The sequence below is a fragment of the Bos taurus genome, chromosome 10, assembly GCF_002263795.3.
Source record: "Bos taurus isolate L1 Dominette 01449 registration number 42190680 breed Hereford chromosome 10, ARS-UCD2.0, whole genome shotgun sequence".
In the NCBI taxonomy this organism is placed as follows: domain Eukaryota; kingdom Metazoa; phylum Chordata; class Mammalia; order Artiodactyla; family Bovidae; genus Bos; species Bos taurus.
In genome coordinates this window covers 76,649,277-76,675,904 of record NC_037337.1, presented here as the reverse complement: position 1 = coordinate 76,675,904, position 26,628 = coordinate 76,649,277, and the positions used below count along the sequence as shown (strand labels likewise).

General features: G+C 37.5%; 1 protein-coding gene and 1 long non-coding RNA gene across 5 annotated transcripts in view; one reads left to right on the top strand and one right to left on the bottom strand.

Annotated features, from left to right (window-relative positions):
- LOC132346396 (uncharacterized) overlaps window positions 1–5,855 on the top strand; it is a 9,735-nt gene extending 3,880 nt beyond the window's left edge. Inside the window, exon 2 of the long non-coding RNA XR_009496230.1 lies at window positions 406–5,855. This is a non-coding gene — a long non-coding RNA (uncharacterized lncRNA). The remainder of the gene's footprint in view (window positions 1–405) is intronic.
- Window positions 2,827–26,628, bottom strand: ZBTB1 (zinc finger and BTB domain containing 1). Of its 4 annotated transcripts, none has more exons than XR_009496038.1 (3): window positions 26,414–26,627; window positions 6,015–12,046; window positions 2,827–3,045 (listed from the first exon to the last, which is right to left on the bottom strand). XR_009496038.1 is itself a non-coding variant. In XM_059890437.1 (3 exons), exons 2-3 carry the CDS (start codon window positions 12,026–12,028, stop codon window positions 3,009–3,011), a joined length of 1,935 nt encoding a protein of 644 aa, XP_059746420.1. In that variant the 5' UTR covers window positions 12,029–12,046; window positions 26,414–26,627; the 3' UTR covers window positions 2,827–3,008. The 4 variants fall into 4 exon arrangements, 3 of the variants coding, with proteins under 3 accessions (XP_059746420.1, XP_005212037.1, NP_001179930.1); XM_059890437.1 differs by having other exon boundaries at window positions 10,131–12,046; XM_005211980.5 differs by lacking the exon at window positions 2,827–3,045 and adding an exon at window positions 14,222–14,290 and having other exon boundaries at window positions 7,806–12,046.

Genomic DNA, 26,628 nt, shown 5'->3' with positions numbered 1-26,628 from the left:
TGAGGTCTAAAACTGTGTGCTTGTGGTAGTAAGGCCTACCCTAAGGAGATTACCTGAGCAAGAATACATTTTTTCCAGAATTACTAGTAAAGAAATTTATGGATATTCTGAAACCCTCTCATTCCCTACCTAGGCACAACCTTCATAAAGGTTGTGGACTGAAAAGGTAATGTTGCCCTGAAGAGAGGAGTGGAGTCAGTAGCAGCCTATAATTTGAGAACCTATCAGCAAACTGGAGTTCAACTTCTTATTATATTTAAGATCTCTATGAATACTGCCATTTTATAATTCTTTGGATGTACCCGGTCCCAAAACATTTCTCCAATCACCTGTTATTAAAATTTCACCATCTGTTTCTTTGAATCTTGAAAAACTCAATCTTTAAAAGTTCTATTTGAATTGTAGGTACACAATAATTGGAATACGACACTACTTTGCCTTGTATGGAAGGCTAAGGCTCCCAAACCTGGAAGAGAGACTTTTCTAGAAAAGTGAATCTGTGTAATAGCAGACAAATTGTACCTTCTTCGGTTTTGTAGAGTGCTAACCTCGAAGACAAGACTCTTGTAGAAGTCAATGAAATAATTTAAAAGAAGTAAAAGTCGCTTAGTTGTGCCGGCTCTTTGTGACCCCATGGACTATACAGTCCATAAATTTCTCTAGGCCAGAATACTAGAGTGGCTAGCCTTTCCCTTCTCCAGGGGATCTTCCCAACCCAGGGATGGAACCCAGGTCTCCTGCATTACAGGCGAATGTATAGCATTGCTGATCACTTGAAAAAAGAAAAACAATTTTTTAAACTTCTTAAACGGAAATTTAACAAAATGAACTACATTGATAAGGTAGCTATTTCTCTGAATAAATTGTTATTTTGAGAAATAGATTAACGCTCTAAAAGAACTAAATACTGTGTCAGTTAATTTTTATAAATAATTACCTATTTTTATATTATGAGGAAACCTAATTTGTTACCATCTGCTTGCCATGAGATAGTACTTTTCTAGTCATTCTGTATTGAAAGAAACCAGGATTTGGAAATAAGAATTTTAGTTAATTCTTTGTGTACTTCTTAAGGTGCTCAGGAATACTATAATTAGCTATATCAGATACTTTATTATTCTGGTATTATAGAATGAAAGGAACAGATAACTTTTCAGCCAAATAATTTTTTAAAAAGAACAAGGTTAGAAAAGTACAGTATAAAAAAAGTAATATAAAGACATTTTAAATTCTGAACATAGAGGAGGAAATTTTATTAAAGCGTGGATTAAAAAATGTAACAAAAATTCTCTATGTAACCCAATACTCCATTTTATACTAATATACAGAAAGTAGTCACATTATAGAATGCACTTATTTATAATTATTATAATTTATTACATTTGTAGTTTAGTACAGTCAAAATTTAAGTCATATTTCTCCTGTAAATCTAATTCCACCAGTAATCAAAAATTGTTGAGTTTCTACTATATTGATCTGGCACCTTGAATTATTGATAGTGTTCTTTTATCTTTACTGTTTTCTGTTTACTTGTTAGAAGTCTGCAATTCTATATACTTGTTCATATTTCTAGAAGAAACTGGCTATAGTTTTTGGTTTTTAGACTGTAACACTTCTCTAAGTTTGTTTATTTCTCTTAAAGCAGATGAATTCTTATGAATTTGAAGTCTTTAGTGGATTTCTCATCTCTCTTCTCACCCCTGTACCCAGTATCACATTTTAATTACCTTTTTCTGATTTTTAGTCTAATTATTAGAATATTCATGTTATTATCCTGCTTTATATCTAGAGATGTTAAATGACTTAAATTCTGCATCTGCTCTTAAATATGCTCTTAAGTTAGATCTCTTTATGCAACTCCCTATTAAAACATTTGAAAGCATTGGCATAAAAACAAAATAACCATTTCTGAATATATACATCTTGATATTGCAGATGAAACAATGATTATGATGATAATATTGAGTTGACTATGCAGTTAACCAAAACTACAAATATATTCACAATATGCAAATAATATGGCTGTAAGATTAATATGGTTGAGAAATGTATGTATATGTATCTTCAGGTTAAAATATCATCAAACATTTCATTTTCCCATGAAAGCTTTTTTAAACATGTTAACAGTTGTTTCATTCAATACTTAGTTGAATTTTGTCTTGAAATTTGAAAACTGAGAAGCATGGTATTATGTATTAATAACAAGAATAAATGTTTAACAGAAGCTTATTCTGCCTATTAGGTTACATTGCTAAATTGAGAAGGAAATGTGACTTGACACATTCTTCTTGGTTGTCTGTGATCTGTGAATATATACCACCATGGAAGTAATACCACTTCTGTTTTTTCTTAAAGCAACAGACTTAAAAGGGAGCCTCATTAATATTAATAATCAAGATTTGTGACTGGTATATACAGTGAAAAAAAGAAAGGCAAATGTCACATTACACTAAGCAATAACTAGATTATCTTGTTAAAATATTGGTCTTACACGTAACGTCTTCTTTGTACCCACATCTTTTTATTTATAACCTGAACTACAGATTTGGGATATAATTTTTGAAACTAACTACATTTCATGATATATAAACTGTAATGTATTTTAAGTTTAGAATTATATGTGTTTACACAGATAGGTGATTATCTTACTTTATAATGTATTTCTAGTAGCCTAACAAGCCCTTTTATTTTAGGAGGGGCTCTTGAAGATAATTAGCATATAAAGTTTCATTTCAGTGTAGCTTTAATCACTGATGTTGTTGTTTTCTTTAGCAGATTTTTTACAAATAATAGGAGAGTCACTGAATCAATTTTGTCACAACAAAGTGATTCCAAAGAGATCTTTACTGAGTTTTCTTGGATCCTTGCAACAGGAACTTTTGGGGTTGATGAGGTTTGTCAGAAGACAGAAAAGATGGTGTCACTTCAGATCTGATATTCCTGGGTCTGGACTTAAAGATTATCTGTTGATGATTGATTCTTCCCCATGTCCTCTCCAAATTCAGATCTCACTTCTCCAGAGGTTTAGAAGGCCCTATTTGACCACTGCCACACAGAAAAAGACAAAACTCAAGAAAAATAATATTGCAAGTTGACTGCTCTACAAGATACAACATAAATCTTAGGTCAGAATTTCATGACTTTTGGCACCAGGCCAGCACACTGTTAATTGAACAAAAAATGAGAACAAAAGCACAGATCCTAAAACTTAGATTTAACTTCTTCCCAAATGTAATTCACTATACCCTTTAAATATAAGGTATTCTTTTCACCAATATAATTTTTCAGCTATTGGGGCAACTTTTTCTTACAAGGGCTAACAAAGAATGGGTAGGACTCATAAATATGAAACAAAGAGGAGGATAGTCAGGTAAAGTAGGGAGGAAGGGAGCAGTTAAAAAGTACTTTCCTTCAAATAAAATAATTTTACAATGTACTTGTTAATAGCAAATCTCTGAATTAAACATACATCTAACAAGTTCATGTTCTTTTTATGAGTGCCTTCAGCCATCAGACTAACATTGTTCTCTTCAAATATTGTTTTACACTCTGCAAATGAAGTACACCCACACACAAAAAGGAGTGTTCCTTCAAATTCCTATATTCATAGCACTCCTAACCTGCCCCAATGATTCTGGGTAGAATTTTATTTTTTGCAGCAATGATTTGCCCTAATGTTGTAATAAAAGAAATTTTTTATTTTTTCCACATCAAGGAACACATAAGCATTTGAAAGAAACAATGACTTTCATAATCGAGATGTTTATATTTCTGTCATCTAAAAATGAGCTCTGCTGATTCTGCTATAAGGAATTGGTTTAAGTAGAATAAAAATAACATAGTAACTTTCTAAATAAAGCTTAACTGGGATTCATGAGATGTCTACCCATTCTTTTCTCAAATAGGTAAGTACAAAGTTATTCAAATGCTCCCACATAAAATTACTACTATTCCTGACTCATGAAGTCATGTTTTTTTACATTTTTGTCATCCTTCAGTCCTAGAGTTTCCTGTGATTTTTTACTTATTACAGTGGTGATTAGTACATTGATACATTTAATTTACAGGCAAGTACTGATTTATAATCTTCATACAGTCTTTTTCTTGCCAGCAAGTAAGATGATTAAAAAAAATTATAAATGGCGTCCTGCCCACTAGTAATCTGTGGTGGAATTTGATAGAAAAGATGAACAATTTTGTCACTAATAATGGATTAGTGACAAAAACCTTAGTGATTTGGTTCTCCTAAATATAGTAAGGGAGCAACTTAAATGAATTTAACTTCTTAATGCTAAGTCAACTAAGTATATGCATATGTGTTATTAAACTAGTTTAAAATTAGCATGAATTTATAAGCTGCTATTGTCATTTAGTTTATATTTACCAATATTTAGAGACACAAACATTCTAAATCCTTGCACTTTAGCCTCTTGCCAGCATATAAATTTATAAGTAGCTAAATTTCACTTGGTCTAGACTCAACCCATATGTTGGAGCTTTCCTGGTGGCTCAGTAGTAAAGAATCCTCCTGCCAATGCAAGAGACACTGCCTCAATCCCTGGTTCAGGAAGATCCCCTGGAGAAGGAAATGGCAACCCACTCCAGTATTCTTGCCTGGGAAATCCCATGGACAGAGGAGCCGGGAGGGCTACAGTCCATGGGGTCACAAAAGTCATGATTTAGGGACTAAACAGCAACAATCCTTATTACCAAGGAATAAGTCCTTGAGTTTGATAGAAGGCAATGAAAGTGGGCCACCTAAAAGATTATATATTTTGTATGGAATCTTCACCATCTTCTAGTCTCACCTTTTAAAAAAAATAACATTTGGCAGATGGTAGATCATTAAAGTAGTAGGCTTTGTTAAGTAACAGTAAAACCTATTGTATAGGTTTTAGAAATCAGGCAATAGATGCATGAAATTAAAATCCAATTAGATGGGGAGGGATGTTGTTTCACTTAAACCAGTTGACTATTCCATTTCTTAAAAGTTTGCTGCTAGGTTAGGGTGGATATACAATTGTTTCCTGAAATTATCTTTCATTTCTTTCACAAGTAAGATTGTAAGCTTACACTAGAAATACATAAATACTTTTGGTAAATTGAATTACAGATGGCTAGAATAACTTGTTTTTAGACAGACTTAGATTGCTCTGTAAACTTTAATCCTTACAGAATGATAATTAGGGATTTTGTTTTGTTTTTTAGCCAAAAAATGAAGAATTTCTTATCCATATCACCTGCTAAGGCAAAAGAGGAAAACATTCTAGGGTCCTGATTTGAGGGGGGCACAATGGAGGTTTTCAAATGATTTATCACATAACCAATAAAAGGAAATGGTGACTGGTCAGAGAGGTTAAAACATAACAATCATAACAGAGGCAAAACATCACAGAGGTAGAAATATAAAGGAAAATTAAAACAAGAGTATTTAATATTCATTTCTAAAACATCATTCTGAATGATCTACTCAAAAATGTTTTGCTTCTGACTGATATATTTTCACATTATTCAATATGTTCATTTAGGTACCACTATTACCAGCTATCTTACCAGGCACAGTAGATGACAGATGAACAAGGAGCACAGAATCTCCTAGGAGCTCTGTCATACGTGTTACCTGAACTGAAAAGGCTTTTCTTTGTACTTCCTGGTAAAGTATGTTGCATAATGGTTAAGTACAGGAATGTAGTAATCAAATAGGCCTAGTTTCAAATTTCAGTGCTAGTATTTAGCTTCTGTATGCTCTTAGGAAAAAGACTCAGTCTCACTGAACCTCAGTCCCCCATCTGGAAAATTATTGATAGAATACTTACTTCATAAGGCCATGAAGATTCATTAAAATTACATCTGTATCAAGTGTTTAGCAGAGTACAAAGAGTGTTAATGAAATGGATGATGGGATTACTGAGAGCCCTGGGATGGGTAGTTCATAGACTTCCAAATCTGGGCCACAAATTGTAACACCAAATCTAACTTTACTTGCTTCAGTTCCCTGGCATTCATTCTATCACCTTGTTTACTGCACCTCAGGTATCAGGAGATGGGAGACATTCCACAAAGGTATGTTCCCACAGAGCCTTTTGGTATCCTGGGATCTTAGGCATTGTCAAAGCCTTCAGAGCACTTCTATCACTGAGAAGCATATGTCACAAAGGAGGTGGGGGTGGTGACAAATGATGAGCTAATCAAAGTAGATTAATGGCAAAAAAAAAAAAAGTGTAACTCAAAACCCATTTAGAATTAAATACACCAAACTACTTTATTCTCAACTATGTATGCATATACATATTCAGGTTTTTCTCTTCTGGTTGGTACTAATTTAGTGTTTTGTTAACAAGTTTTATGTTTAACTTAAACTGTTACACTGGGTCTTTAGGGAATTTTCCACAGATCTATTAAATACAGAAGTTCTTTAGTGATATATAGGAACATGTATTGTTTAACCAGAGAATGTTACAAACCACCACCAGCTTCTCTTCCCACTTTCTATAAACGTTGGAATATTATCTCACGTTTATGCATATCCTTGGCATGTTCATAACAGCTGTTTCATTAGGCATTCTGCAGCTCTAATGGAATTAATCATTATTTTAGCCTATCAAATTCTATTTTTACTCACTACACTTTTTTTTTTTTTACCTCAATGTTTCTACCTGGCTCCTATTTTTGTTCTTAACCACAATACTTGTGATTTTTACTTGGTCTATAATATTTCCTTTTAATTGGTGCTGGCTGCTCTAGAAAACTATCCTTATTTTAATTCTTTAATTTTTGTATCTTGCCCTTGGAGTGCTTCTTTTTGTTTATACTCAAACTTTAAACATTAGCCATTTTACTCATGTAAGTCATTTCTCTGAATATTACTTTAAAAATACAGGATTAAGACAAATTTCTGAGTCATAATCCACTAATCTCTGAGATTCTTAGTCCTGTTTACTAAAAATTATCAACATCTGAGCTGTGCTGGAATTGGTGGCAAGATTTTTTGCTGGAGAACAAAAGGCCCTTTAAGAAAGACCATATTTGTAAGAAATAACAAGATTCCATATATACCTATCTAGATTTCCCCTTCATTTTCACATTTGGAGCCTAATCACGTAAATTACAAAGACAGTAGGAGGAGGCAACATCCACAGCCTCGATTCACTGTCTTCATAGCACTGGAGGGTAAGAAGCGGTATTAAGTAGGCATGACTCTGTAGCTCCACTCCGGGAGAGGGAAGTGAGAGAAAACTGGGCTAGAGAGGTGTCGGATAGTTTTCACTCCCCCTAGTTTTAAAAGGAGGCATGTAGTCATTAAATGAACTCTTAATGAGGAACATTGTACATATACTCAAAGCAGCTTATACTGCTGTAGCTAGTTGCAAAACAAAAGGCATGTGTCCTGTGTAACACACGGGGAAAACACATCCTGTGGTGTGGCTTTGTGAAACTATAAACATCTCAGTTACGTAAAATTATGTTTAATGTTTATATATATGTTTATATATTTGCTTGCTAATTGGCTGTTAGTACATTTCTAAAACTAAACCCCTTTCCCAATGGGTGTAGAAATCATTTTTTACAGAGTGGTAGTATTTAGATAGGCTTCCATTCTTTAAAGGCTTCCCAGGTGGCTCAGTGGTAAAGAATTCACCTGCCAATGCAAGAGACATGGGTTCAATCCCTGGGTCAGGAAGATCCCCTGGAAAAGGAAATGGCAACCCACCCTGGTGTTCTTGCCTGGAAAATCCCATGGACATAGGAACCTGGCTGGCTACAGTCCGTGGGGTTGCAAAAGGAGTCAAACACAACCTAGGGACTAAACAACAAACTTGTTCTTTAATGGTGGGAAAACCATTGCAATACAGGCTTTGAAGAGGGTCATGGAAAAAAGTGGTTCCAAAGAAAGTGATGTCTGCTGCTGCTGCTGCCAAGTCGCTACTAAGATGTTATATACTTTGGAAATATGGTTTGAGATCTATTCTCTGATGGTCTCTGGATTTGTTACAGAACTTTTATCAGGTTTTCTTCAGTAATGTATATACATTTTTCATTTTAAGTTGCATTTCAGATTTAATAATTTGATAAACTACTGTATCCACGAACTAAGATGAATCATTTTTCTTGCTTTTTCTGCTATACAGCTTTTTAAAAAAAATCCTGATTTCTCATTTGTCTTTTTGTGTATTTCCCCCATCTCTACTTCCCATTATTTTGCTTTAATACTGTATGGCTCCTGTAGTATTTCAATTCTTACTTAACACCTCTCACCATGTCCCCACAAATCTTTGAGCACACACTGTGGTCTTCTTCTCTTTCAACTAAATCTATGCTAGTCAATATGTCTCTCAGTTCTCTTGGCAAACTTGTTCTTTTATGCAAATTGTATATAAAAATATGACTTGCATATCTTTAAAATGTGATATAAACAAAAAACAATACTGTTAAATTACTGTTCGTAATCACAAAATTATACTTTTAAATATAGGAGTTATTTAAAATCCCTTTCATTATGAGAAGGGTATTACTATGCAAGTAATTTACATTAAAACACATTCTATCCAACAGATGTGTGGATTTGTGGGCTGGTTTTGCCAGTTTTAATTCACATGTAATTCATGTAGACCTCGTGTCAGCAACAACTAACAGTAATACTACTTTATCTAAAAAATGATAAACTATTTACATTTATATGTTGTTATTATTTTATAGTCCTCAAATTTTTTAGTCCTTTACAGAAAAAAAAGCATGTTGATAAAACTGTAATTTTCCATAACACATTTTCTCCAAATCTTAGTATAAAACACAAGACATGTTTTTTTTGCACACTCTACTTTTATAGAACAACCAGATTTGTGATTGATTTCTTTATTTTATTAGATTAATCAATATACATGGCAGCTTTCTCAAATCTCAAAGTTCCAAAAGTATGTCATTTTAAAGGTGAAAAATCATTTTCCTTTAGATGTCATCTTCCTAGAAAGCTATTAAAGTCTATTTATAAACAAAAATAATTGATAAACTAACACATTTTAGAAATCAAAATATTTTAAATTATTTTAAATGAATACAAGATATGCTTTTTTAATTAACTATCATAGTTAAATTTAATATCACAAAACAAAACGACTTGTCCCCACTAATTTGTCAAGTGGAGTAAAGTCATTGGGTTTTTACACTTAATATAAGTTTTAAATGTGATTATTAAATGATAATATTTTATCAATTATAGGAAATATTCATTTATAGGAATTTCCTTAGGTCCATCAATCTTTTTAGGCCAAGTTTGAGCCCATGTCAACCTTCAAGGTTAGATTCAGCACACCTAACCTGCCTACTAAGTTTTCAATTTAAGAATATGAATTTCACTGGTAAGAGGGAAATAAACAGTGGCTAAATCATTGTTCAACTTACAGGAAAAAAAAAAAGCTAAAGTAAATGGGATAGTTTTAAATAACTACTTAAAAATATATATTTTAAAAATTTAAAACAGGAATGGCCAATGATATTGGGTTTAAAATTTCACAAGGTAGCCTTAAAAAACAAAATAAAATAAAAATTGTGACATCATCACCTTATTGATTAAAAAAAAAACAACCTAAGCTTCAATAGTCACTGAAGGGGTGACAACCACTTGTAATCTACATTTAAAAGTAATTTTAATCATAGCTAAAACAAACTAAAAACAAAGAATTCTATTAAGAAATAACAAAAATGATAAACATTTAATAACACCTAAAATGTAGATACTTAAGATCCTAAACAAAAATATTAAAGGTAAAAGGGCCTTGAAAATTTTTTTCAACAATTCCATCTTATAAAATCATTTTCTAAATAGCTCATATCCTTTGCTTTGGTGTTTTGTCTCCTATCAGCTAAACATTATACAGTAGAAAATCACTTATGTTCTTTTCAAATGCTTGGCATTATAATGTGATCTCATATCTTTCCTCAAGTTAAATTTTGCTCCACATATTCCACATGTATACAGATGAATATCCATGTGCTGTTCCAACTGTTCATTATTTGGAAATATCTGAAAGCAGACCTGGCATATAGTCTCACCAGCAGATAAATGAGAAATCATATGCCGTACATGGTCATGTTTTCTGAAGTTGCCTTGATCACAAATGGAACAGACATACCTGGCCATGCCTTTGTGCATGTCATTGTGCAGGCGCAATTGACGTTCTCTTAAAAACTGCTTCCCACATGTCTGACAAACAAACTGTTTTTCCTTGGTATGAACAGTATAGTGTTCTCTTAAGTGACACCGCTGATAAAATCCTTTCCCACACAGGTTACAAAAATGCTTTCGTCTGTGATCTCTTTCATTCTCTTCCATGATGGCACTCTTAAACACATCTTGGTCTAGGCAGCTAGACATATGTTCAACCACTAGATTTTCAGTTTCAAATCGCTGGCCACAATTAGGACATCGAAAAGGACAGGCAGAATGTTTAAATAACTGCTTCTTTTGGATACTGTTTATCTGGAAATGATTGTCTCTAAAATCATCCAACATTTCAACAAACATATCCCTTATTTCTGACTGTTCATCAGGATTCTCTTCCATGTCCATCTTCTCCTCGGCATTTCCTAAACCATTCATCGTCAGATCTTGGGGCTCTCCACATCTCTGGGCATGCTCCTGAAGCTGTCTACCCTTCACAAGTATTTGTCCACATTTGCCACATGCGCAGATATTTTCGATGTGTTTGGCTAAGTAATGAGATGACAGGTCCTCCTCAGTTATTGTGAGCCCACACAGCTCACAAGAAGCATTTTCAGTATCCTCTTGTACAGGACTGCTGTTGTTCGGGGGCCTCATATTTTCTAAACCACCTCTTTCATCAGCATTTATTGACATCCGAGGTTTTAGAGTTTTCCTCCCACTTTTTTTAATACTGACATCTTCTTCAACATAGTATCTATAAAATGGCTCTTCAGCTTCATCTTCTAACTCATCATTGTCAGTGGACTCATTACAGTCTTTATCAGTAACTTTAATAATGTTAAAGTCTTTCAGTTCATCTGTAGGAATATCCTCTGGTTCCATCTTAATGATGATTCTTTTCCTCTCAGCGGCTCTGCTCTTTTCTTCACTGGCTAGTTCAGACTCCACTGTGCTACTTTTCCTGCTTCCAGTGGTTGAAGCCGAATCATCAGCAGCCTGGCTTGTGTCTCCTCTGTATTTGTCTGTCTGTGCAGAAAAGGTTTTAGAAGAATCCTTTTCACCAAATTCAGCTTTGATATTACTGTCTTTTCCATCTCGAATATCCACTAACCTATGATAGGATCTTGTGTTTTGGTATGAATGTCTGTTAGTACAGGTTAGCACATGCTCATCTAGTAATTTTTCACAGCTAAAGCCAAATCCACAACTATCACAGGTGAAACTCCGTCCAAAGCGTCGTGATACACGTTCTTTTGGAGTAGATAATTTGGACACAGAACTCTTTTTACATACATCAAATAATGGCTCAGGAAAATTACCTAATTGCAACGACTCTTCATCAGGCTCTCTATTATGTGGTGTATTCACTGTTGAACTTGGCTCTGCACACCACCTATTAGCTTCACTGCCATTTCTAGCCACAGTGTCTTCATACATTCTCACCCCAAATATCATTTTGCTGTTCTGTTTGCTAGAAGCAGAAGATGAACATTTTGAACTAGAACAATCTGCATCCTGTATGTCTTCTAAGCAGTCAGGGACATTGTACAGCTGCAGGTAGTTCATTGCCACTTTAAACTGTTCAAAACTGGAAGGAGCTGTCATAATTTTTCCTAAATACATGAACTGCAAAATGAGATCAAAACACTCAGCACTAATTTTCATGTTGCTGAGATTCAGTTGTGCAGTACTATGCTGATGGTTCATGAAAAACATTCTAAAATAGGAGCTACAAGCAGCTAGAACAGCTTTGTGTGCTTGAAAGTAAATGTCATCAATCGCAATACAACAGTCACAGAGAAAACCCCATTCCCTTTGGTTGTTTAGCTGCTGAAGGACGTAGCTGCTGTGGCTGGGCTTTGCCATCTTCTATTAATTAGAGACCTATGTAAAACAAAAACATTAAAATCAGACAAGAAATCAGAAAAGCACTTGAAAAAAAAGAGCTGTCCATTCTAACGTAGTAAAACTCAATTAATATATACCTGAATCACTTTTAAAACTTAAAGGTGAAGATACCCAGCCATTTATTCAAGCTTCTCATTTTTATTTTAAGAAATACAAGCAAAGGTATCAAAAGCAAAACCCATCATTTTGGTTTCATTACAACTCTAGGAGGAAACATGCAATTTCAAACTAAATTTGAAAGGAAAAAAGACACTAGTTTTAAAGTACTTGAAGAATACAGTGAAAGCAAGTAAAATAGCAATTTGAATTGAAAGTAATTGCCAAATATTAAAAAAAAAAAACTTCAGGTGATTGATATAAAGGAATTATTGCTCATCCTTAAGTGTGATGCAGGTATTTTGGTTGTGTTAAAAGCATCCTATCTTTTACATACACATACTGCTGTGTTTACTGATGAAATGATACATCTAAGATATGCTTGAGAATAATCCAGTGGGGTGGGTATAGGCTATAAATGATACAAGATTGGTCCTGTGGTGATAACTATCGAAGCTAGGAGGTAGACATAATTCTATTTTTGTATGTTTGAAAGTTTCCTTAGAAAAATTCTACTCACTAAAGCTTATTAGACTACATGCAAATGGTACCAAGCAAATAGGTTTGGTCAATGCCTGTCTCTTAATTTATTAGAGAAGGAGTAATTCTGTATAAAGAAACAGGGGACCTATTTGGGAAGGAGGTATCTGTCCTTAGATTGTAAATTTTTCTTCATTTTTCACTCATTAAAAAAAAGGTATACAAAAGGAACACATGCTTATTGAAAAAAATTAAAACATAAAAGTACATAAAAACACACCTTAGGTCACATACCTCTTTCCAGAGATAACCTCTCCGATTATTTATCTTCAAATTTGTTTATATGTATACCTACAGAGTCAACAGCTATTGAGTATCCACTACATGCCAGACAAATAGTTTTGCTTTGGTTTTTTTTAACTTTTTTTTTTAACCTAAATGATACTGTACTGTACATATCTTTCTGCAACTAGTTTTCTTCACTTATCATCATATAAATATTTTTAATGTACAGAGCTGATGCTGAATAAAGACAGGAGCCCTGTAAGTCCAATTATATTACAAAGCTAAAATAAGATCCAATGTTAGCCCTGATTTTTAACCTGTATAAATAAAATTTCAGTATCTATCTTCTACTTGAAAATAAGTTCCTATGCAATTTGACTGAACATAAAAAGAACAACTGAACAAGCTGTTCACAGAAATAAAACATTCATGTCTCCACACCTTTTAATCTCTGCAGTGATAATTAGAAATTATCTAAATTTACTTACTTCTACTTGCTTTTTATCTTTTTGTCACAAATCACATGTGGGTCACATACCCCTTCCCCCTACTGCCTAAAGATCACCCTGCTTGTTTTCTTCCTGCCTGAAATCAGAGTTACACAGTAGGGACATGCCCCTGGTGAAATGAAGATGGCTTATGAGACCTACTGCCATCTTTAAATTGAAATGTCTGGACCTTTTCTGTAAGCCAGATCAAGTAGTATTACAAGTAGGTATAGTATTCCAACCTTGTGTAACTTAGATATCTGTATCAGAATTGAGTCATGTTCAGTATGTAGCTATATACAAAATGCAATGTATGCTCAGGTATTTATCAGTGTGTTATTTATAACTCGAAATGCCCGATAATATGGGAGTTGTAAGTAAACCAAGGTAAATCCACTTCCAAAAATTCACTGTCATGTGGCCTTTATGAAAATTATATTCATGAATGAAGGCTATAAAAAAATGAGAAAAGTTTTCAGGATGCAAAGTCAAGTAAATAACCACAGACTATGAAGTTATATAAAAATTACAATAACATAAAACAACAACAAATCCTTATTTAAAGAGTTAAAACACACACTCACACACAAATATTGACCCCCTCCAAGCCCATTTTATGTAGGATGAGATTTCTAGGTCTATAGACATTTTACAGCAACGGTCCCCAACCTCCAGGATCTAATGCCTAATGATCTGAGGTGGTAGAGCTGATGAAGTACATAATAATAAAGTGCATAATAAATGTAATGCACTTGACTCATCCCAAAACTACCCCCCTGACCCCAGACCTTGGAAAACTTGCCTTCCACGAAACCGGTCCCTGGTGCCAAAAAGATTGGGGACACCACTGTTCTACAGGATTCAGAGAGACCTTTAATGAATAAAGAGGTAGAAGGATAGATATTATCTCACATTTTCTTCTAATAATAAGAGTTGTTAAAAAATGAAACAAAGTCATCTAGAGGATAATGACTGTCCCATCTAGAAGCAGGGAAGAAATTCTGTTGGGGACAGTACAGTGAAAAGGCTTTGGGTCAGACAGGCCTGAGTTCCAACTTAGCTTTGCCACCTTAGATGACTTGGTTGTCCTCACTGACCCCAAGTGTCCTGAACTGTCAAAGTGGGGATAATTACACCTCAAAAATCGTATCAAACATGAGGCTTCACAGGAGCCATGTGTGGAATGTTCAGTACTTGGCACATGATAACTAATGGAAGGAATAGTGGCAGTTGTGATGGTAGTGTCGCTTCCTTAAGCACAGGAGCGAAGTCTGACTAGACAGTCTTAAAATTTCCTTCTAAGTAAGAGCCCATCCGTATGAAAGCCAGCAGTTTATCTGTTAAAACTTTCAGGTTTAAATGTCTTATGCTTGAAATAATGACATTAAGAGCTTAAAAGTTCCAAAGACCTTTCTAATCTAAAGGAAAAGCAGTTTTATGGTCAGCAACCACAATGAATGCAGCCACATAGACCAATATGATAGGCACATCTGTAGCTACAGTTATAATTCACTTAAATTAGTGAACATACATTCTGTGTTAAACAAAATACTAAAACGAGAATCGACAGCATTTTAACATACATTAACTCAAAAATCTGTTGAGTATTTTGGTGTACCAGGCACTGTATAAAGTACTGAGAATCGGCAACAACATAGGTATCCTATAATCTCAAGGATACATCACTGAGGGCAACTTATTGCTCTAGATGAGTTACTTCACTCAACACATACTCACATACTATGCATGAAGGCAATGTGCTGTGATGGACAGAACAAGGGCTCAGGGTCCAACAGACCTGAGTATGAATCCCACCACCACCACGTCTCTGTATTTCCATCTTCCCCTCATACAGCTGCAAGCTGAACAAGTACCTTTTTGTCAAAAATTAATGCTAATACTACAGCTCTTAGGCTGATATAAAACTGTTGTTTCTACAACATTACAACCAAGTTCTGAGTCAAGCTGATTTTAGGGAGAGTAACCTTTACTAGCAACCATTCACACATTAGCATGAACAACTCTCTTCTTGTTACATCTCATTCAGAAAAGCTTTAAGGCAGCTTAATAACACCAAAACAAAAACAAACAGAAAGGCAGGAGGTGGAATCATGGGTGAAGGATCTAAATTCCTGTGAGACTTTTAGCTTATGTCTTGAGAATAATTTTTGCATTAAAATCTTTATTTTCACTCACTTTTATTAAACAATAGTTTCACTTGGAGACTGGGGAGCGGGGGGCGGGGTAGGAAAAAAAAAAAGTTTCACTCAAATTCCAAAAGAAGTTTGCTCTTTTTTTATATCCTTAATAATGCTACCCCCCAAAAACATAGTGAACTTTGTTACAGTAAAGCTTGTTACCTGTTTTTAATAAATGTTTAGATTTCAATTCTTGTTTTTATAATGACATTCTGTGATTGCTTTTGTTTGTATATTACTACTAGCTGCATCACTGGTAGAGCAAGTTTGTACAGCCACAAGTCAAAGGGCTAGGGCTGAGAGCAGAAACTTCAAAGTTGATCCAAAGCTGAGGGTTCTCCTAAGGCTAGAAGGAAACCCAGTGTGGATGTAGTTCTCTAGAGGAATAAGGAGTTAGGTGATGCACTGGATTTTTAAAATTTTAGTTTGAAAAAGTTTAACCAGCTTTCTCAAATTCAAAACCAGCTACCAAGCACATTAAGAATATTCAGTAATTTAGATATTCAGAGGCTTTTAGAGCTTAGAGATCTAATCTGGTCAAACAGGCTTATTTCACACAAGGACAATGACGTAGTGCTGTTAAAACAATGTATTAAGGAGGGTTAACTGTGGTAAAGTAGGAACTGGGATTCCTGACCATCCAGATGGTACTAACCACTAAACAGTGATTACTACATACTCCTTGCAGTGTGCCCTTCTGCAAAGAACAGTCAGCAAGGATTGGGCATGAGTCCTTAACATGAGATTTATTAAGATCCTTGCACAAAATACTACCCAATCTGAACTCCCATCTGTAATGTGGTTGTGTCTGTATATGTGCATCTAGTCTTATTCAGTAGATGTGTTCCCTAAATTATACTTTAAGCTATTTCAGAAAATTTCTCACTGACATAGTAAGGTTTCAGAAATACTTTTCCTTCATTGCTAAATCTCTTAAATGGAAAAAAACAGTTTTGCTTGATGTTTCTATTGCCCTGCTGCTGCTGCTAAGTCGCTTCAGTCGTGTCCGACTCTGTGCAACCCCATAGATGGCAGCCCAGCAGGCTCCCCCGTCCCGGGGATTCTCCAGGCAAGAACACTGGAGTGGGTTGCCATTTCCTTCTCCAATGCGTGAAAGTGAAGTCGCTCAGTTGTGTCCGACTCTTCTCAGCCCCATGGAATGCAGCCTACCAGGCTCCTCCGCCCATGTGATTTTCCAGGCAAGAGTACTGGAGTGGGTTGCCATTGCCTTCTCCGATAAGGCGAATCAGTCAGTTCAGTTCAGTTCAGTCGCTCAGTCGTGTCCGACCCTTTGCGACCCCATGAATTGCAGCAAGCCAGGCCTCCCTGTCCATCACCAACTCCCAGAGTTCACTGAGACTCACATCCATCGAGTTGGTGATGCCATCCACCCATCTCATTCTCTGTTGTCCCCTTCTCCTCCTGCCCCCAATCCCTCCCAGCATCAGAGTCTTTTCCAGAGTCAACTCTTCCCATGAGGTGGCCAAAGTATTGGAGTTTCAGCTTCAGCATCAGTCCTTCCAAAGAACACCCAGGACTGATCTCCTTTAGAATGGACTGGTTGGATCTCCTTGCAGTCCAAGGGACGCTCAAGAGTCCTCTCCAACACCACAGTTCAAAAGCATCAATTCTTCAGTGCTTAGCTTTCTTCACAGTCCAACTCTCACATCCATCCACCCTCTAATCTGTGTCAATGACTTGCATTACTAAGAACACTCTTCTGAGAACCATTTACACAGCTCAGGGCTTCCCAGGTGGCTCAGTGGTAAAGAATCTTCCTGCCAATGCAAGAGAGGTGAGTTCAATCCCTGGGCTGGGAAGATCCCTGGAAAAGGAAATGACTACCTACTCTAGTCTTCTTGTCTGGAAAAATCCCATGGACAGAGAAGCCTGGGGGGCTACAGTCCACAGGGTCACAAAGAGTCAGACATGACTGAGCACACACATGCAGTTGAGTTTATAGTTCAGCATCCCAATCTCTGAACTAACAATTACCTCTGTGTCTCAAAGGTAATTGTTAAGTACATATATTCATTTCCTCATATCTATTTCTATGTCTTATATGATAAATGTATGTATATGGATTTGACTTGAGGGCTATAGACTAGATTCTTAAGAAGCCTGAAATGTAGTGAAAGGATTCTCTTTGCTTATAAACCAGAATATCAGAATGTATTAAACACCCACCATGTTCCTAACACAGCATAAAGCACTGAGGTGGGCGGTGGAGAAGGATGGTATACAGTAGAGCTAATTACATACGAGGGATTACATTTTATTTTTTTATTTTGCTGAGCGGTGAAGCTTGTGGGATCTTAGTTCCTCAACCACAGACTGAACCCGTGGCCCTGGCAGTGAATGTGCGAGTCCTAATCACTTGACCACCAGGGAATTCCCTGAGGGATTACATTGTAAACCAAGAAACAATTTGAGAAAAATTAAATACTAAATTATATTCAATAAAGCTCAGTAAGAGTTTAGAAAGAGAAAAGCATGAATTGTACTAGAACAGTGGCCTTTAGGAAGGATTTGACTAAAGTCTCCACAAGTGAGGATAAGAAAGAAAAGTAGAAAGCAAGGGGAAAGACATTTCAGATATCTGCACTGGTGTGTATGTAAACAATTGGGGAGAGGTACACATCAGCAAAAATAAAAGCTTGAAAATGTAATGGGAGGGAAGATAAATTTGTTTCACTGACCTTACTATCAAGCAGGTGTGTGTGTGTGTGTGTGTGTGTGTAACATATATCTGCTTAAACTGGAGCCTGGTATGTCAACAGTAAGATATATAGTATTATATATAAAACATGTATATGTGCATGTAAATATGTATATCATTTTATCATTTAATCCTCATAACAATCCTACAAAGTATGTTCTAAGACCCATTTCCAGATAAGAAAACAGAACACAATGTTCTATAACCTTCCTAAGGCCACAGAGTACTTGGTGAGATTAGAACACAAGCAATATGACTTTTCAGCTTGAGATCATAGCCTTAATGACTTTGCCGCCTATAAAAATAAGGTCACCTTGGCAAAGTTCTTCCTAGAATACCATTTTCCAGGGTATACAGTGTTCCAATCTCTAAATTTAACCTCAGTAAAATTCTTTAGGTTTTCTCCTTGAGATTTCTAGGAAGAACTGGTTATACAGGTTTGTTTCCTAAAGAGAACACGTTTTAATTCAAGGTGCTGAAATTGGACAGTCATCATCAAGTTTAGAAAATTTTATTCACTTTTTAGAATAGGCATCCTGACTGATTATTAGACTGCAAATTCAGTACTTAGTACAGGACGTTCTGAAATTTTACTGGGTTATGCTCCAAAACTTTAAGTTATTTGGAACTTAAAACATATTCCCATTGAAACAAAGCTATAAATGGTGGCTCCATTCTGTCCTCACACCATAAAGTCTTTAAAAACCCCAATGAGGCTGTGTATTAATTTGTCCTAACTGTGCTGTGCTGTGCAGTGCATGCCGTGCTAAGTCAATTCAGTCGTGATTCACTCTCTGTGACCCTATGGACTGTAGTCCACCAGGCTCCTCTGTCCACTCGATTCTCCAGGCAAGACCACTGGAGTGGGTTGCCGTGCCCAGCTCCAACGGATCTTCCCCACCCAGGGATCGAACCTGTGTCTCTTAAGTCTCCTGCATTAGTAGGCAGGTTCTTTACCACTAGCGCCAACTGTTCTGTAGTAGTATTAATACTTGCACCTTTAGCACTAACAGAGAGACTATACAGCAATGCCTACTACACTCAGCTCTCCAAGACCAGGACAAGACTTAATGGACTTTGTGTTCCCTGTGCCTAGCACGATTCCCATGGAGTTGGCACTTAATGCATGCTTGTTAAATGAACATATTAAATAAGACCCCAGGGAGCAGACATTGATAGATTTGAATACCAGCTCTACCACTTACCCAACTACAAATTTTCTTCACCTCTCTGAGCCTGCTTTCTCAACTGTAAAATAGAGATAACCATACTCCTCATGTAACTCTTATATAAACCAGAGATGAAAACTGTCTTTCTAATCCAAGAGCAACAGAATTTTTCTTAAACATTAATGTCATCATTGTGAACAAAATTCACAGAATTTTACCAAGTGATCAAGTTCAACCTGCTGCTTTATAGATGAGAAAACAAACAGGCCCTGAGAAATTAAGTCATACTCAAAGTCCAATCTAATTTTTTAGATGACAGGACAGGACCTTGGTCTCTTTCATTCTGGTCTGGGGCTCCTCCTCCAATTCCAACAGCTGCCCCACATACAGCAACACCTGGCTGGCTACTAGCTCCTCTGCACCAGTTTTGTTTTTCTGAAAAATAGGAACTGTTCAAATTTGCAAGGGTTGTTCACACCTACACAAAACAGCCTGAGGCTGTTATACTTTTGGAGAGTGTAGTTTGTGGGGTGGTTAGTATTCTTCTGTCTCCTTACTTGTCCAGGCCAACTGCTGTCACTTCTAAAAGGTCTGCTGATCTCCTGTAGCCTACTACTTCTGTTATGGGTTATGAAATTCAACAAAAACTCATTGAAACTGAGTCTACATAAATAATTTAATTTTCTGTGAGGACCTAGGGAAGTGTTTTATGAGTATGATAAGGTTTTAATTCATGCACTTTGTTTAACCTATCTTAATTTTTGATAGGCAACAAACTGCCTTACTCTTTGCTGACGTTGTCAACCAAATAACTTCTGAATAACTGAGGTTATATGAAGGTTATATGAGGTTACTGAAGTCAAGGTGCTAGGTCTAGGAAATGAATTTATTCACACAGAATGCAAAGGAAACATAGTGACTCCTGAAATATTCTCTCTCTCCAGGAGAAAAGCATTTAATTCAGTCTTCATTTTGATCTGTTCATCCTGAGGAGGCAACATGGCATCTACTGACCACCAGAGGGCACTGGGTGAACAGCAGGCTTGTCTCAGTAAAAGGCAGCTTCACCAGGAAGTCCCTTTTTGCACGTGGCATTCATATTCTTAGGGTTCATTTTGTGGAACCCTATTCTTCAACATACTCACTCTGTGACTTTGTCTGGGACCCACCTAAAATTGCTCTTCCCCCACCTCCATCATGCACTAACCACCCAGGATACTTGTGAGTCACCTAGGACTTCTGCCTCACAGTTAACTAAGTCTTGCCAATTTTCTCACTAAATATTTCTCAAATTTGCCCCTCTATCCCATCCTTACTTTTCCTGTCCTTTGAGGCATCTATCTTTACTTCTAAATTATTACAATAGGCTCCTTAACTGGTCCCTCATATCTATCCTTCACCCTCAGATGATTCATAAAGAACAAAAATCAGACCCTGTCATTCTGCTTCTGAGTCCTTTCACATACCCTCAGATTGAAATGCAAACTCCTTAAGGAAAGCATACAAAAGCCCTTCCGGTCCACCCATCTAGTCTCCTCTGTGGTTACTGCTTCAAACTTCAGACAAGCAGCATCAAACTGCTTGCCACCTCCCCCATCCTCCAACTCCATATACTTCATGTATTTCTTATCTCCATTTTGATTCATGCTAACTGGTTTTTAGCTGTTTTCAGCTAACTGTCTGAACCCACCACGTATCTTTTAAGAATCAATCACCTTCTCCAGAAAGTATTCTGTAAGACCTCCCTCTCCCACTGATTTAGGTTTTGATATTACTGTGTATTATCTCCTTATTTTGCACTGACTATGCTATTTTTTAAATCATCAGAACAGCAACATAAAGCAGATGTTAATGCACAGACTAACCAGACTGCCTGGATTCAAATTCTGGCTCTGTCACTTAGTAGATGTATGAACTCAAGCAGGTTACATCTAAACTGTGCCTCAATTCTCTCATCTGAGAATGGGGATGATAATCCTCCCTAGGGCTTCCCTGGTGGCTCTGGTAGTAAAGAATTTGCCAGCAATGCAGGAGACCTGGGTTCGATCCCTAGGTCGGGAAGATCCCCTGGAGAAGGGAATGACAACTCACTCCAGTATTCTTGGCTGGAGAATTCCATGGACAAAGGAGCAAGGAGGGCCACAGTCCATGGGGTTACAAAGAATTGGACACAGCTGAGCAACTAACACACAATCTTCCCTAGGGTTTAGGGTTACTATAAGGAGGTGTGTCATGGAGCAACTGCTAAATAAGAATCAATTGCCACAATTATCCATATGTTGCCACAATTATCCATATGTTGGTCTCCCAACTAGACTGTGAGCAACTTGAAGGCCAGGACTTTGGCTTGTTCAATTCTCTGCAGCATGGTGTGTACCCAGTAAATGTTGCTGAATGAAAACTGGTCAAGCAGCTCTAAGACGATGGGAGGGACTATCCAGCTTCCTTCTTTCTGAAGAAGGCAAGTCCACATACATTTTTTAATTGTATTGTTTTCAATTGTGTAGCTCCAAGTGTTAAATTTTTAATTCTAACCAAAATCCTGAAAACTTCACACACCTTGAAACCAATAAAAAGAGTATCATAAAAAGTATGTTCAGGGGCTTCCCTGGTGGCTCAGTAGTAAAGAATCCGCCTGCCAGTGCAGGAGACTGGTTCAAACCCTGATCTGGGAAGATCCCACATGCTGCAGAGCAACTACGACCACGTGCCACAACTATTGAGACTGTGCTCTATAGCCCAGGAGCTGTAACTACTGAGCGCACGTGTCCTAGAGCCTGTGCTCCAGAACACGAGCAACCAGCCCAATGAGGAGCCCGTGCACCATTACCAGATAGGAGCCCCTGCTTGCCACAACTAGAAAAGAGCCTGTGCAGCAGTGAAGACCCAACACAGCCAAAAATAAATAAATCATTATAAACAACAACAAAAAGCACCTGGCCTCCAGAATGTTGAAAAAATTAAAGTAAAAAAAAAAAAAGTTATGTTCATTCTAAGAAGCTTAACTCCATTTTTAAGTCTTAAGTCTATTTAATATTTCCCCTCATCTCAAACTAACTGACACAGCAAACGCCTTTGTGCTTTCATACAAATAACGTATCATTCAAACTGGGATGCTCTATCACCACACTCAATGGCAGGGATTATTATGATGTGGTTCCCCTGCTTCACTGTAGGCTCCCTGAGATCAGGGCACTATCTTAGTCATCTCTGTGTCCCAAGCCTCTAACAGTTGCCTGACATTTAGTTGGTATTTGATCAGTTTTTGAATGAATAAGTGTTGAAGAAGGCAAGTTTTATTTTGCTTATGAACTTTTTGCATTATTTCAATTATGGCTACTTTTATATAATAGTCAAAAATTAATGTGATTTCCCATACAACTGATTTTTACAACAACGCTGAGATAGGTATTTTTACTATCCTCATTTTGTGAAATGAAGAAACAGGTTCAGTGGTTGATACTTAAGTGCTCATCTTTTAAGATGGGACTCAAACTCTGACTCTTGATTCAGAGCCCTAAGTTTCAGTGTTTGCAGCCAGAAAACACTCTTTCTGGCAATGACTATTAACTGAAGTGTCCCTTTGGACATTCTAAGCCTCCCAGAGTCACCCCATTCTTATAAAGCCCCATACTGCAGGCAGAATGCCCTACTCTCCCCATTTCCTCTTCCATCTGCTGACTCCCACCGCCCATCAAAGGAAGCCCTCCTCTAATACAAAAGATTTAAAGTGAGGATGGAGCTCTTCAATTATCTCTAAAAATGATCATATCTCAAACAGACAACAGAAAATCTGGTTGGAGATTTAATTCTTTTAATTTTCCAATTTTATTTTGAAAGTGATTTTAAATTCAAATCACAGAAAAACAAAACAACAAAAAAACTCATGTCCTCAACACTATCAACCAATGTTGTTATTTAACTTCTATGTACTATTTCAGCAATTTGTTTTCAGAATATCAGCTACTTCACAGTTTACTCTTCTTGAAAATACCAGGCTAAGAAATGAGTGATTCTGTACTCTTAAGACTTCTTATATGTGCCACAATATGAGTATACTTAGAAATCTAACTTAAATATGTACTGTCTCCTTCTAGGCCACATCTGAAACCCACAGTCATTAATCTTCTTCTTTTCTCTAGTTTCCTTTCCTTGATGTTTGCCATGTTACCTCTGGATACAGATCCAGAGGGACCTCTCACCCTGTATCAGCACAGTGATATCCTGGCAGTGGTCTTAATGATAAGTATAACTATTCCTCCCCAACTATAAATTATGAAACTCTTTACAAATGTGAGGGTTTGGTTTTGCTTTAATGAGTTTGGCCAGTATAAATCAACCCATCAAAGGCTTGACACCAACATTAACATTAAAGTGTGAGAACTAGCCTGCCAAGCTACAGTAAGTACTTCATAAGGACAAACCTAAAATAGCAGCCCTGTTATATTTAAACTCTCATGTCTGTTACTTAATCATAGAATTTTAAACCACTCTAATGCAAAACTTTCCCTTTTTCTCTACCTCGCCAATTCTCACCAACCAGAATAGTGAACAGACAGCCTGAGTTCATGAGTCCATGAATCATCAGGGCTGTCCCTAGCCAGGGTGAGGTGCACACAGCAGCACAGTATGACCAAATGTTGCCCTCTCCCATTTTAAACAAGGAATTGACTTAACAGTGATTATCTCTAAGGAGTGGGAGTCAAACTTACTTTCATTTTTGTTTTTTATGTACTTTGGTATAGGTTGAATTTTTATAAAGAAAATGAATTTTATATTAAAAAACATTTCTATTCTGAGGGAAAAAAAAAAGACATGAATCCCTTTTAATTTGGTTCCCATAAGAGTATTAGAATAATTTCAATTTTTACGGTAAGAGATAACAGCACAAGAAAGTGTCAGGAGACAAGATCCTACAGGGACCAAAGTGACCTCTCAAGCAAATTTTTGTTTTCAGATGTATCTCAATTTTTTTGAGCAGAAAGAAAGACAACAGTTTGTAGCTTAAAAATTAAATTTATGGAAAATTTTCTGTATTTTTAATCTCAAATGGTTCTCTCTCCCCTTTGGACCAGAGCTTAATAGCAAAGGCTTAGCACTTCTCTTGGATGGAGGAGAGGCCTGAAAGCAGGCACTTCTTTTCTCTTGCATATTAGAATGGTTATTCTGCAAGGCACAAAGAGATACCCTTAAAAAGCTCCATGAACTATATCTTCCCCAGAGCCTGGGAAAAGAGAATGAGGAAACAGTACAAAAATTTAGCTGCATTAAAGTGAAATAAAACACAAGGTCAAGAGCAAGTGTCTGAGACTGCTCTGCCCTGCTAGGGTCCTGGTTAAATATGATTTCTCTTTGACAACGATGCATCAGGGCTCCCCCTTGCCTCCAATTTATGCCATACTGGGGTACGAAGAATAGAAAGGCTTCAGTAAGATTGCTTAACTCGAGCAGTTGTTATTCTATACCATGAAAATCTGGTTGTAATAGAGAAACCTGCTTTTAAAATGAATATAAGATGCTGATTGAGGGTTCTACTTGCAGACTATCATTATTTTATCAATCTCTGGGAAAGTATTTCCCCATCACTACGGTTCAATTTTTTTCTGTTTAAGATAAAGAAGCCCCATCTAGCTTCTTCCAAACCCATTCAGGTATTTCTGAGACTTTATATCTAGCAAGTGACTCAAAAGTTTTGAGGTTCTGATGGCCAGCCATCATTCAAGCTTCATCGTTTTGTATTCCAAATCTCATCATATCCATTTGAAATGACAAAATTTCCTAATTTCAAAGAAAAATGTGATTGCTTAGTAGTTATCATGAGAACGGCATCCTTCACCAAATCTGCTCTGGAGTGCCTTGAACTTGAGCTCAAACGACTGATTCTAAGTCTCAAAGAGCCTGGGACCACATCTTGGGATCGAGTGTCAAAGGGGAAATATTTCGTTGCTGGCATAGTTTTCCTGACGTGATACATATTGCATGGGAATACACTTAGGCCAGTAAAGAACCTGCGCGTGCATACCAGTTTGATTTAGAAATATTATTACATACAAACGCCGTACTGTCCCCAGAAAACATCAAGGACTTTCATCAACATCTCCCTGACGCTCCCAGCTTGGAAAATGTCATGTCAGCCTTTCAGATCACGCAGATGCGCTGCTTAGGTACGAAGGGAGACGGGGTGAGTGGTGAGCTCAGACCCAAACCTACATATTTTAGTGTTAACTGCTCCCGATCTACATCCAACATATTTACCGAACACTAACAGAACTCTAGTAAGCGCCCACCACTGGAAAGGACAGCACTTTCTTCCCAGGAAACGGATCTTTCCACTAAAAATCCCCAAACCCGAGACCTACCACTTTTTACTGAACAAAACAGCGAGTGTGACGGCAAGAGGGGGTGGGAAAAAGCGTGGCAAGAATTTGCACGGCTCTTACGCCTTCTCCCTCGGAGCGCGCCCAAGTCTGCGGCCTCGGGCTCCGGGACACTTCCCCTCCCACCCGCCAAGGAGCCGCGGCTGTAAGTTGAGAGAAGCGGGCTCTGGGCACGTCAATCAACCGGCTCCTCCCGCCTCCCGTCTACACCTCCCCTCCCCTCCCCCCTCAAAAAAAGCAGAGAAAGAAAGGGAAAAGAAGGTAACTAATTTGGGAACTAGTCTCCGTGGGGGCTTCGCCTCCGACCCAGGGAGGCCGCACGTCCCCGACTGGGCGCGCTGGCGGGCGGCGGGATCAAGCAGGCGGCCCGGCAGTCACCCGTCACCGGGTCCTCGCCGTGCGCCCGCGGCGCTCCGGCTCCCCGCACGGGTCGGCGCCGCTCGGGTCCCGCACTCCGCTGAGCCCGCCGCCCGCCGCCCTGCAGCCCGGGCCAAAGTTGCGCAAATAGCCCCATAACTGGCAAATACTCACCGGCCGCAGCAGGAACCGGGGCTGCGGAGATTTTAGGGAGTTTAAGGCAAATCGGCAGCGGGAAAGGCGGGCGGAGGCGAAGGGGCCGAGAGCTGCAGTGGCGGCGGCGCGCGGCGCTCGGGCTGGGCTGCGCGGAGAGGCTCTGGCTCTGCCAGGGACTGCGCTGCAACAAAGGACTTCCGCTGCCGCACAGCCGCGCCTGCTGCACCGCACTG